General features: G+C 48.1%; 1 protein-coding gene across 1 annotated transcript in view; it reads right to left on the minus strand.

The window, feature by feature from the left end:
- Nucleotides 1–13,158, minus strand: part of LOC119404761 (progranulin) — a 50,559-nt gene that overhangs the window by 25,279 nt on the left and 12,122 nt on the right. The window contains exons 4-9 of the mRNA XM_049419011.1: nucleotides 10,398–10,455; nucleotides 8,254–8,465; nucleotides 6,197–6,469; nucleotides 4,224–4,487; nucleotides 3,493–3,753; nucleotides 1,508–1,777 (exon numbers count right to left, since the gene is read on the minus strand). Of these exons, the coding sequence (XP_049274968.1) occupies nucleotides 1,508–1,777; nucleotides 3,493–3,753; nucleotides 4,224–4,487; nucleotides 6,197–6,469; nucleotides 8,254–8,465; nucleotides 10,398–10,455 (1,338 nt within the window). The remainder of the gene's footprint in view (nucleotides 1–1,507; nucleotides 1,778–3,492; nucleotides 3,754–4,223; nucleotides 4,488–6,196; nucleotides 6,470–8,253; nucleotides 8,466–10,397; nucleotides 10,456–13,158) is intronic.

Below are 13,158 nucleotides of genomic sequence, written 5' to 3' on the forward strand. Positions count from 1 at the left end.
TTGATAAGCACGTCTTTCCGAGCTTGGCTGCAAAACGACGGCGAAGCCAAGCCAACCAGACGCACTGTCAGTCTCCACTGAATCAACTTTTTACAACGGAGCAAAAAATCGCTGCTCGCACGGTCATTCTGAGCACGCGCACTACCGTTGCCTCTGCCCATATTTTTATTAGTGTCTCTTTTACTTACTAGCATGCACAGGCCTGAGCGGAGCGGAAACGCTCTGCTGAAACTCGAACGGTGTGCACACTAAGCCGTCGTTTCCAAACTTTCCGGCTTTCCTTGATTTTCTCACCGATTCTCCGAAAATTTGCTGAACTTGTCTGCCCGGGGAGGAGAGGGGGGGGGGGGGTGGTTCGCTCCGCCCCCGGAAGGCGTACCTTGGCAGCCCTAATTACAGCTGCATTTTTGTTTTAGACATATATAATGCTGCGATGAGCCTTGCACAAATAAAACTTCATCACTACTTCCTTTTGGGCAAGATGGTTCATTATGGAGCAAAGGAGCACCAGCGCGAATGGATACCCACAAGAGAGACGACACGTACACGCCTGTTCACTCTGGTACTTCCTTGCTCCATATTGTACAAATGGGCTTCCTTATCTTCATCACAATGACAGATTTATTTTGTGTACTTCGCTTGCCCTGCATATGCGGTTAGTACAGTATAATTCCCACCTCCCTCATCGGCAGTGCCTGTGGTAGTGCTGCACGTCTAACGCAATACGTGGCTATCTTCAACGGTTAGTGGACGATTTCACACGTACGAACGCGGCACAAAAGAGCAGTGTTAGTCTAATGGTTATTAGAGCGAGAAGTCATGCCAAGTTTCATCACTATCCGGTGCCGCAACACAGTTTTACTTCCAGTCTTGAATGACACAATTTCAGTTGCACGAAAGGGCATAAGGTTTTGCCGTGTAGCGGTTGTTGTCGAAACACAGGTACTTGTTAAAACAATGACTCATATATCTCCGCGACATCACGTGACACAGCTTCTCTCCGCACAGGACGCGATAGCGACTAACACATCAGGATGCGGTTAATCCTCTCGGCTTTCTCCGTGCCTCTCGGTTAGTACACTGTAGTGTGCATCACATTACTCGAAATTTGCCTTCCGCTTGTCAGCAGTGTTGTATCCATCCAAGTGCGGATGATCACCTGTAGCTGATAACACAGTCACACACTTGCAAAGGCATTGCAGAAACAGAGTGTTAGTGCCAGTGGCTTATTAGAACAAGAAATTGTGGGCATCTTGACACTTGCACAAGTTGGCCAACTCGGACCTTCGACGCACTCTATTCACAGTCCCATTTTCAGTTCTACACGGATGGACTTCAAGTTGATAGCGTTCGGTTTCGTAAGCACAAGCGAATGTTAGAACACTGACTCACGTGTCTCTGCAACGTCCCGCGACACGTTCTTTCTTCGTACAGTAAGGGACAACGACGAAAGACTTCAGATGGAGTTAGCTCTGTTGGTTAGTATACGACCACCTCGTGTTCTTACCAGATGTGAGACTCGGCCTGCTAGTCACCGTCTTCGCTGCATCTCTTCGAGCAGTGCGTCGATAATGCATGGGCACCGTTTGTCCGGTGCTCGCCTTCTTGCACTTACGCAAGGTTATCATGCAGATGTATCCCTCCGGGCAGCAGCTGTCCTGGTCTTCGCAACAAGTTGCTCGTGGGTAGGGACAACAGTCGTACGTCTCGTCGTACAACTGGCAGCAGGTCTGGTTGTCGAAACACGTTGATCCGTCCCCGCAGTGTATTAACCGTCCTGGTGAAACATTGCAACTCGGGGGATGTTTGTTCTCTAAAAAAAATGACCGAGTAAGCTAGAAGAAATACGGACTATGCGTAGCATCGTGTACAGTGTCTCTCATATAGTCTGAGTCGCTTTGGGACGTTCAGCCCTATAAACCAGGGGTCTCAAGCTCACCTCATGCAGCTAGCGAGCCGCAGTCATGAAATTTAGACCTCCAGCAAGGGCCGGGAAGTGAAGAAGGTTGGGGTGGAGGTAGGGAGTTTGAATAAAATATCAGCTAACGTTGCCATTTGAAAGAAGGCCTTTCCCATATATCATATATGGGTCATTTCTGAAAGGGACTTGAGGTGGGGCCTCAAGAAACATATCAATACTGATATCCAGAATAACTGACATCTGAACGCCGATTCTGAAATATAGCTTCTTTTGTTTTTCACGGTTATGTTTTAACACGTGGTAACCGCATGGGGTTCCTAACGAAAAGAATCCTTGATACCAGTAACATCTGTGTAGCTCATGAACATACTTATTAAGAACTTTTTTTTTTTAGATCCCTCCAGCTCCACTTCGCGAACATTGTCGAAACAGCGAATCTTATGCCCGTCATTCATCAGGCTATATCCTACTTTGTTTTTCAAGTCTATTTCCCCACCCCCGTGCAGGGTAGCAAACCAATTATTACTACCATGTTAACCTCCCTGTCTCTTCCTTTCCATCTATTTCTCTCTCTTTCTCTCAAGTCTTCCCTTCGCTGGCGCTTAGCTTCGGCCTCCCTTGCGCGAACACCGTCAGCTCTCGCTGATGCTCACGTCGGGTGGCTTCTTCATCGGGAGAACGAGAAATGTTCGCCATTTTGAAAGCGCAAACTCCTGAATACTGACACTGACACGCTTTTTTGCACTCCACTGCGTCGCCCCATCTTGGCGCGTTTCTCGAAGGTTCATCACTCGACATCCTCCGCCCTCGCATCTCGCAGCACAACCTCGCATATCGCAGCACGCCCTCGCCTCTCGCAGCACGGCGCAACCCTACCCTTCCTAGCGAGCCTGACTCTCGCCACAATTGCAAAGCCAAAGGCCACGTGATCACTTCTACGCCAACCGCGGACATGAAAGCCTCGACTAAGAACAGCTTCGCTGTTAATATATGTAGTGTCCATACTTTATACATACTTTATACAATTATGTCCATACTTGTACATACTGTATATGTATGTGCGACGAAGACAGTCATGGGCGGGCCGGGCCTGGCCTCTAGCGAGAGGTTCGCGGACTGCGTGTTTGAGACCCCTGCCGTAAAGCAACCATCCAACAAATTGTGCCTGATCGCAATCTGATGGCTCGTTACGTTCTCATATGGGTGCCACAGTCCGATGGCGTAGGCATAAATCTTTTCGGGTTGCACCTCCTTGATCCGACATTAGATCCGGCAGATAAGCGGGGTCGAGTGTCATTTTGTCCTCTGTATCCCATGGGCAAAAGCATTTCGGGGAGGGGGGGGGGGGGCACGGGCCTGTTGTGCCCCCCTCCCCCCTGGATACGCCCCTGCAAAAGTCTATGTCAAAGTAACTTCCGGGCGCATCCAACAGCAACACCCATTCTCCTTTATCGTTTAGAACTCTCGATTATGCACCACGTGCCCTATGCGCCCGCACATAAGCATGCAAATGCTGATTGCGAGCGGCAACGCTTCCGTAGCGTCTACCGGCGCATGTCACTGTAGCTCACCGTTAGCGGAGACTTCGGCTTGTCTTGGCTCGGCCGCAAAAGCGTTGACCTTCTGGACCATGGCCACTGTGTGGTTGGTTGTCGCATGGATACAGTGATGCGTCGATATTCTGCACTGGTATCCTTCGGGGCAGCAGCTGGTGTGGTCGCTGCAGCACTCGGCGTGCTGGTAAGGGCAGCAGCCGTAACTGCCGGACGTAAGTAGGCAGCAGGTCTGGCCGTCCAGGCAGTAGTTCCCGTCAGGGCATCGGACGTTGTTCACTGCAGTGACAATGCCTTGTATGTATGTATGTATGTATGTATGTATGTATGTATGTATGTATGTATGTATGTATGTATGTATGTATGTATGTATGTATGTATGTATGTTCCCCTAGTCACCTTAGAGGGGGGGGGGCAAGCTATGCCCCATACTTTGACTTAATAGGGAGGCGGGCGCTGCGATAAACCTACGCCCCCCCCCCCCCCCCCCCCCCCCCACTGAAGGAGAGCCCTGCGCACGCCTATGCGTAGAATCCAGTGGACACCGTGAAAATCTATGACGTCACTGCGCTTGGTGAGTAAAACTTCAAAATGGCGTCGCCACCCTCAGTTTCTTTTTGAGCATTTTTTCGCTTAACAAGCGTGATCTCGCGGCAAGAGTGGTGATTTTGGAACTGTAAGAGAGTAATTTACTAATATACGAAAAAGCGTTTTTCTCTTTAGTGTACCTTTAAATGTGCATAGCTTACCGTGAGACTTCGGTTGTGACAGCTCAGCGGACTCGGGGGCGATGCTGTCGACCTTCCTGAGCATTGGTACGGTGCGGTTGCTCGCGGCATGGATGCATTGCTGCGTAGAGACCAAGCAGCGGTATCCCTCGGGACAGCAGCTGACGTGGTCACTGCAGCACTCTGCGTGCGCGTAGGGGCAGCAGCCGTATCTTCCCGACTTCAGCAGGCAGCAGGTCTGGGTGTTCTGGCAGAAGCTTCCGTCGGGGCACTGAACGAGTTCGGCTGCATGGAAGCGTATCCATTGCACTCGCTCGCCGAGCAAGACCACGTAAACGTTTCGCTACAACCATCAAGCTTTAGTGTACAAGTCTTAGCGCCTGCTATATATTGCGTACAGTGTATTGTGCACGGAACTGTGTGCTTGCTATGCACTAGTGACCTTGCATAACTTCATATTTTTACTGAAATATGGTGCATAAGCGCAAACGACGAAGGCGAAAGGAACATACCCGCCGCGGTGGTCTAGTGGTTATGGTGCCCGAAGGTCGGGGCATTTCGATGGAGTAAAAATGCTGGAGGCCCGCGTACTTGGATTTAGGTGCACGTTAAAGAACACCAGATGGTGGAAATTTCCGGAGCCCTCCACTACGGCGTGCCTGATAATCAAATCCTGGTTTTGGGGAGTAAAACCCCAACAGTGATTGTTATCGCCTAGACATCTACCTGTGACCTGAAGAATACCATCTAAGCATCTTGTGCGTGGGTGTCCGTTTTCTTTTACCTTGCACTTTAGTTCACCAAGTTTTCGTCCCACTGAACTAGTACGTCGCATGACATGACCAGGATAAAACCTTCTAGTTTCATTATCTTTACTTCTAAAGAACAATCAGGATCTATTTCTTTTATAGCCAACATATTTGTTCGTATGGCAGTCCATGAAATCATCAAAACTGTGTGCCAGTGCGTATTCCAAATGAATCTACAACTTTCTTTTTATTGCAGATCTCCGTACTTCGCGCAAAAAACAAACAGAGAAATGATAAATGTGTTTATTTAAACGTCGAGCTCTACCTGTCTATCGCATAGCTGGTACCACCGTGATTTTCTTTTTGGTACAACCGTCATTTTGTTTCTGTCACTTCTCTCTAGATGGCAGTACGAACACACATACCGCATGAGAATTTGAGCATCGGCTATTCCGTGCTTTGACGGAATGTGTACTCTAGATACGCACACACATTTGTTAGCGCATGACATGCTAGAAGCGTGTATAACTTGCGTCTATAAATATAGTCAGATGGCAGACACGCATTTTACTCATCTTTAACTCTGTATTGTAGGTTAAGAAATACGTTTTGAGAAATTCTATGTTAATGCGTGTTCGATTATCTAGCTGGCCTTCACTTCCAACAAACAGTACCGTTGATTGGAAACGGCTCAGAGTTGCACGCTGAAGCCTAGTCATTCTGCACGGCAAGATTCTTCGAACCCAATACTCCTGCACACACACACACACACACACACACACACACACACACACACACACACACACACACACACACACACACACACACACACACACACACACACACACACACACACACACACACACACACACACACACACACACACACACACACACACACACACACACACACACACACACACACACACACACACACACACACACACACACACACACACGGCTTCAAACAAATTCTTATTCTCTCCTGGCCGGTCCCTCGCCTGAAGCGTGAACCTCGGTGCTAGAGTCCTCAGACCTAGACACCCAGACCCTAGCCACAGAAAGAGCTGAGGAGATGTCCTCCAGGCTAGGTCCGGAGACCGCCCCTCTTTCACCCTGATCTCAGATCAAAATAGAGTTGTTCCTCCTCCTGGATTCCACAGTGCCAAGTAAAATTTACACGTGCTTGCCCCCCATTTATTTATAAAATTCGAGAATGGCGAGAGCCGAGGAAGGGAAGCCTTACCGTCAACCGGAGGCATGCGCGCTTGCGCCTCAGGTCGCCTTACAGGTCGGACCTTCTGGACCATGGGCACGGTGTGGTTGCTGACAGCGTGGATACATTGATGCGTGGATATCTTGCACATGTATCCTTCGGGACAGCAGCTTGCGTGGTCGCTGCAGCACTGCGCGTACTGGTACGGGCAGCAGCCGTACTGTCCGCTTGACAGCAGGCAGCAGGTCTGACCGTCGAGGCAGTAGTTTCCGTCGGGACAACGGACGTTTCCAACTAGCAGCTCTGCGGAAAGTGGACGGGTACGAATTTGAATGTACTTGGACAAACCTCGGCCTGAAAGGAAGGTGTTAGCTTAAAAAAAAAAAGAGAAGCACCTGTATACGCTTTCGGAGATGCGCAGCCGTGTTTGCCATAAAGCAGAAGCAGAGAGCGCTCCTTCTGTAATGCTATCTTGTTTCGGTCGTCTCTGCCTTTCTCAGAGAAGTACTACGGACATTTGCAACACTTGTGGCAACATAAGAGCCCGTGGCCCCAGAGAGACATGCTCTCGTACGTACTACGTGGTATGCTTCTGAAGGAAGCACATATATACAACGCGACTTGAGCTTGGATCTCTTGCACCTCCTTGGCCCGTGGCAAAGCAGTGCCTGTGCGATACGCAACACGGTATATATCTGTGACTGTACGCATTATTTGTGTATATATATGATCATTCTATATGCGAGTCACACCTGGAGTAGTAAGCCAGGCGATGAACCAGACCAGTGGCGTAGCCGCGGGGTGGGTGGGCGGGGGCGTAGTTTGACACCCCTCCCCTCCCCGCAAAAAATGTCTGACTACGCTACTGAACGAGGCTAACATCGCGAGGTGGAGAGCCTAGAACCCTCAGCCCAAACGTGGGAGGTGCCCTGTACACCTAGCTTTTAGCCGGGTGTCCTTCAGGACCTCTTTTTGGGATGTTAAGTTTCACCACCCCCGCTACCTCCAGGGATACCACTAAAAACTGCAATCTCTTTATCTAAACTACGGGTGATGGTATATTGTCGAAGCTTTGTTTGTTTTTGTTTTGTTTTGTTTTGTGTATCACACTGGCTACATAAGGTTCGTGTTGTAGCTTGTAAACCTGGCTTTTGAGCTTATAATTTTCGCATTGCGAATTATGTTCTAATTAGTTCGTGTCAGCTTATTGTTCATTTAAGATAACATTTCGTTACTTGCAAATAAGTAGGTGAACAGCGGTGTTAAATGCAGATCCCACCGGAATTCCACTCACGAGAATTTATTGTTCGGTGCTTGTTTGTTTCACTCAGGGTTAATTCTTCTCGGGGCATTCTTCTTTTTGGTACACATGAAAGCAGTGGACTGGCTGACGTCTCTGCAAGACTTCGCCGTCTCCATAAGCGCACTTATTTTTTATTTTGTTGGCTAACTGTTCGATATATGCATACTCTGCAAGCCTGTCACAGGAGCTCGAGCATGACGATTAGAATTAACAGATACAGAGCGGTTAGTTGATTGTTTGATTACGTTGTACCACCCTCAACGATTGCCTATATCTGAGTGTCTCTCGACGAGACCAGGCCATTGCGCAAGGCGAACTATCCTTCCCAAAACACACATGACCTCCTGTTTGCAGAGCATTTCTTTTCCTTTTGATATTTTGTTTGTTTCATCCTCCTACTTCAACTTTGTCCGTTTGGTGGGTTCATTAGGCAATTAGAGTTCTGTTCAAACGTAGCATACGTAGTCAAAGTAGTCAAACACGAATGTTGCTAAACAAAGCTGTAACTTCGCAGGAATGAGATGACCTGCTGTTCTAAAAAGACAAATATCATTGCACAGAAAGCGCGATAATGTGGCCCATGAGGTTTTCCATATGGGTACCGTAGAGTCTGAGCCCAAAGCAACTTCCAGTCGATTCCAACAGAAACAGCCGTCCTTTTTTCTCATTACAAGCTCTCGATTCTGTTCCGCGTGCCCTGTCAGGCCGCAGAAAACCACTCAGATGTTAATTACAAAGGGCAACACTTTCGTAGCGTATACCACCACGTGTCACTGCAGCTCACCGTTAGCGGAGACTTCGACTTGTCTTGGTTCGGCCGCAAAAGCGTTGACCTTCTGGACCATGGCCACTGTGTGGTTGGTTGTCGCATGAACGCACTGATGCGTTGATATTCTGCACCGGTATCCCTCGGGGCAGCAGCTGGTGTGGTCGCTGCAGCACTCGGCGTGCTGGTAAGGGCAGCAGCCGTAACTGCCTGACGTAAGTAGGCAGCAGGTCTGGCCGTCCAGGCAGTAGTTCCCATCAGGGCATCGGACGTTGTTCACTGCAAGGCAAGGAAGATTGAATACCAATGCGTTGTTTGCGTCTGTGTTTGTGTGTGCACGCGTACACGTGGGTGGGTACTGCAAGACGGACTAAAGCAGCGCTTTTATTCGGAATCTGATTCCCCCACTATAACGTTCTTGGAGCGAATGCTGGTTTGTGTAATAACTGAACAGCGCGTGGAAGGAAGAGGTCTGTGATAACGATTGCATTCAGACAATATGATAGGTGGTAGTGGTGGTTCTGGTGGTGCCTGTGGTGATGTTACTAAGATGGAAGCCTTAGATGACTCATGCAAACGTTACCTTGAGCGAAAATTTGTCGTCAACTCGAAAGTGTGCGATTAGCCAGCGGCGCGTTCACTTTGTGGCGTTCCCGTAACTAACAAAAGGTTCTCGTACTGTCGTGAGCAATACGAGCTGGAACATTGAATTGAATGTTTATTCCACAATCACTCGTCATGTACTGATCTGAATGTAACGTATAGAATTGCCACATATAGCTTTTCGGTTGAGCATTTAGTGTCGTGAACACTTTTGTGCTTTCCAAGTGCGTTTAGCCACTATGACCTTTGAAAGATAATGTTAGTTTTTCAGCTTATATTGCTCACGACTGTACATAGACGTCGCTCATGTGGCGCGTGTCCTTTTCATACCGGCACCTCAGTATTAGCAAAAGTGACTTCCAGTCGCATCGAACAGAAACATACATTGTTTTTTTCTCATTTCAAACTCTAGATTATGTACCGCGTGCCTTCCGCTCCCGCACATAACCACGCAAATATTAGGGAGTTTTAGCTTGTAACGTATACTTCTTTACGTTACCGTTACCGGATTACGTTTACCATTTTACCGGAACTCGAGTTTTAGTACAGTTTTTTAGCTGCCCAAACGTAAACCTTTACGTACGTACGTAAACCTTTACGTTTGCGCAAACCACTAAGTGGTGATGATAACAGCATTTAAACTACATTTAATTTAGATAATATTGAATTACGCTGCGGCAAAATCATAAGAGAGGTTTTTAGCGTGTGCAGTATCCCGGTATAAGCGAAGGTGTGTAGCAATACCAGGTTACCGGGCGAAGGTGTCGACATCTTGTGACGCTTCGCGCAACCACAATCATGCACACGTTTGTTTTTGCTTAGTGTTCTCGAGGGGAAAAAATGATTAAAAAGGCAACTCATTCGTAATAATGCCGCTGCAAGGCATTTACATTGGGAGTAGAATGCCCGATGTTTCTACAATAACAATTTTGTGCTCGCCTGGTACACCTTGGCCCCGCTAGATGGCGCCACCTATCCAGCCTGTCAGCGTCTTTAGGCTTCTTACGTTTGCGGATTCGGTATTCTAGGTCGGTCTAGGCTCGGTAATCCGGCTGAAATAAGGTTATCGAGCGCACTTTGCTTATTTTGACTCGGCGGCTGGAGTCTCCGCAAAGCGGATATCGCGAGTAGCCACGAACGAAGGTGGATTTGCGAGATAGGGCCGTAAACGTAAAGCCTATCCGGCGAGTAGTTTACGTTCCGCAAAGGTTCGCGCATGCGCAGATTCCATCCGGTATCCGGTAACACGGTAACGTAAAGAAGTATACGTTACAAGCTAAAACTCCCTATTGATTGCGAAAGCCAACCCTTCCGTGACATACACCGGCACGTGTCACTGTAGCTCACCGTTAACGGAGACTTCGACTTGTCTTCGCTCTGTCGCAACAGGGCTGACCTTCTGGACCATGGCCACTGTGTGATTGGTTGCCGCATGGATACATTGATGGGTCGATACTCGGCACTGGTATCCCTCGGGGCAGCAGCTGGTGTGGTCGCTGCAACACTCGGCGTGCTGGTAAGGGCAGCAGCCGTAACTGCCGGACGTAAGTAGGCAGCAGGTCTGGCCATCCAGGCAGTAGTTTCCGTCAGGGCAGCGAACATTTCCTCCTAGCGATTCTGTATGATACGTGCAGGTAGGTACATACATCCGCATAAGTATATCCATCATGGGTATCATCAACATTCCCGCTTCCGTATTGCCATTGCTATAGGCGTGCGCATGGGGGGCAGGGGGCGGCCACTCCTCCTAGTCACCAAAGGAGAGGGAGGCGCAAAGTCTGCCCCATTCATTGACTTAATAGGGAGGGGAGCTCCGCGATGAACCTTACAAATCCTTACAAGGTAGTAACATACATATTCTATACACACAAGCAACGAAATGAAACGGACATTCACGTCAGTACAGGTTATCCCTGTCAGAATACAAAATATTGTACAGCAATAAATATAATACGATCCGACGAAGCTGAGGCAGCAAGTGCAAACATATATGGTAAGCTGGGCGTGAATGAACTGAAAGTTTGTTCTACGCGTATGAAAGAAAATGAATGCCAATAAAAAAGTCAGTACTCCAGAGGTGATATTTGTGTGCCGCTGAGCGTGATTTTCGTGTGCCGCTCAGCGTGACTCCACTTAAGAACACACTCCACACACAGCGCTCTGAGCGCTGTGTGTGGGGTGTGTTCTTGAGTGGAAGCGTGTGCGAATGTGAGTGTGTTTTTCGAGTGAATGCCAAGTTGCGCCGAATATCTTCAAATTGACAAGTGACCAACTAGCCCAACAACAAGCTCTTTTAAGCAGAGCGTGAGCTTCTCGCGTATTTTACGACTCGGTGCAGACTCTTGCCTGCAGGGCATTGTTTTCCGAGTCCGATATTGGATGACTACGCATGGCGTCACGACATGTCTCGCTTATAATGTAATGATTGTTGGAGTTTTACGTCCCAAAACCACGGTATGATTATGACAAACGCCGCAGTGGAGGGCTTCGTAAATTTCGACCGCCTGGAGTTCTTTAACGTGCACCTAAATCTAAGCACACGAGCCTTTAGCATTTATAGCCTCCATCGAAATGCTGCCGCCGCGGCCGAGATTCCATCCCGCCACCTTGGAGTCAGCAGTCAAGCACCATAACCACTAGACCAACGGGGCGGGTGTCTCGCTTATAAGCATCGAGTCGTAGGGATTTTGTGCATCAGGTTCGGCATACGCGCCGCAAAATCAGGTGTAACGCTCTGGAAGCTATGCAAGATGTTCGGTCAGCAAAATGTGTAAGTCCGTGCGTCTCGTGCTTAGCCTCCGCGATTAACTTCGGCTGCGTGCTGCCGGAGCTAATCGCGGAGGCCACGACACGAAAACAAAGAGACGCTAAGCGATCCAGAACAACCTATTGAAAACCGCATAAATAACGTGGTTTGTTTATTTCTAAGCCACAAAGCACCTTCGTTTATTACTCAGCCTAAAAGCGAAAAAAAAAACAATTATGGCAACTTTGCATTAGTGGTGCCAAGCCTGAAGAAAGAGCGCAGCTGGGGTGGCCTTCCTTCCTTGTTTCTCTTTATTTTTTCTTTCTTTCTTCTATTTCTTTCTCTTTCTCTCTGTTTCTTGTGTTTCCTTTTTGTATCTGTTTCTTCCTATTTATTTCTCTTTCTCCGTCTTTATTTGTCTTTCTTTCTTTCTTTTCTTAATCTCCCTATCTGCTTCTCTGTCTCTCTTTCTTTATCTTTATTTCTCTCTGTTTTTTCTGTGTCTTTTTCGTGTCTCTGTCTTTCTATATCTTTCTGTTTATGTTTTTCTCTGTCTTTCTATCTTTTTTGGTCTTTATTCCCTTTATTTATCTATATTTGTCTCCCCTTCTTTCTTTCTATCGAATTCTTTCTCTCTCTCTTTCTGTCCTGGTCTATGTTTTTCTGTCTATTTGTCTTTTTATGTCTTTGTATCCTTTATTTCTCTCTATTTTTATCTTCCTCTTTCTTTCTATTGCTTCTCTCTCTCTTTCTCTCTCTCTCTCTCTATTTTCTATTTCTTTCTCTCCCTCTTTTTCACGTGTTCATCTTCGTTTGACGTTCGCACCTCCTGTACAAAGCAGTGGGGCTTGCCCAATTCTTGTGGCGCACGCCCACTCAACTACTGCGAGCTACGACAGGTTCGCTGTTAAATATCACATTACGGGTGGTACATTCATTGAACCATATATTGGTTCGAACGCGCCTACTGCAAGAAGTTTTTTTTTTTTTCTAGCATCCATATAGCGTTGCACCTGCTCTATGAAACGGAGTATAGATCGAGGTTAACGTCCTTCCCTTGAGCGTTCCTCTGAATCACTCCATTGTTCCCAAGGGACGTGAGAACGAACGAGTTTGGACGCCCGCACAGCGGCCTGAGATGACGTCACCTATCCACCTTGCGGCATGGTCGAGATCTATTACATGGCGCCTCACTAGCCGAACGCGTCGGCGCCGCGTGCGGCGTGTCTCGAAGGTATCGGGTTTTAGCGGCACAGGCGGCTCGCGCGTACGGCAATGTCAACCGATACCGTGGCGCAATCATTGCTAGATCGGCGATTGCTTTCGCGGCCGTGGGAGCGTTGATGGCGCGAGCTAAGCGAACCCAGAGAAACGCGATGCAGCGCTGCAATATATACCGGTGCTGCGGTTAGCCTCCTCGCCGACCAGAGTAGTCGCTGCCTTTGTTTGTTCATTTATCTTAATTTAAGACGCATTTACTGTCACGAGCATTGCACCACTAGTGCGCCTGTGGCGTTCATGTCTACGCGGAGGCTGTAGTCCATACGATCGTATAGGCATCGTTTCTGTAATGG

The sequence above is a fragment of the Rhipicephalus sanguineus genome, chromosome 9, assembly GCF_013339695.2.
Source record: "Rhipicephalus sanguineus isolate Rsan-2018 chromosome 9, BIME_Rsan_1.4, whole genome shotgun sequence".
Taxonomy (NCBI): Eukaryota; Metazoa; Arthropoda; class Arachnida; order Ixodida; family Ixodidae; genus Rhipicephalus; species Rhipicephalus sanguineus.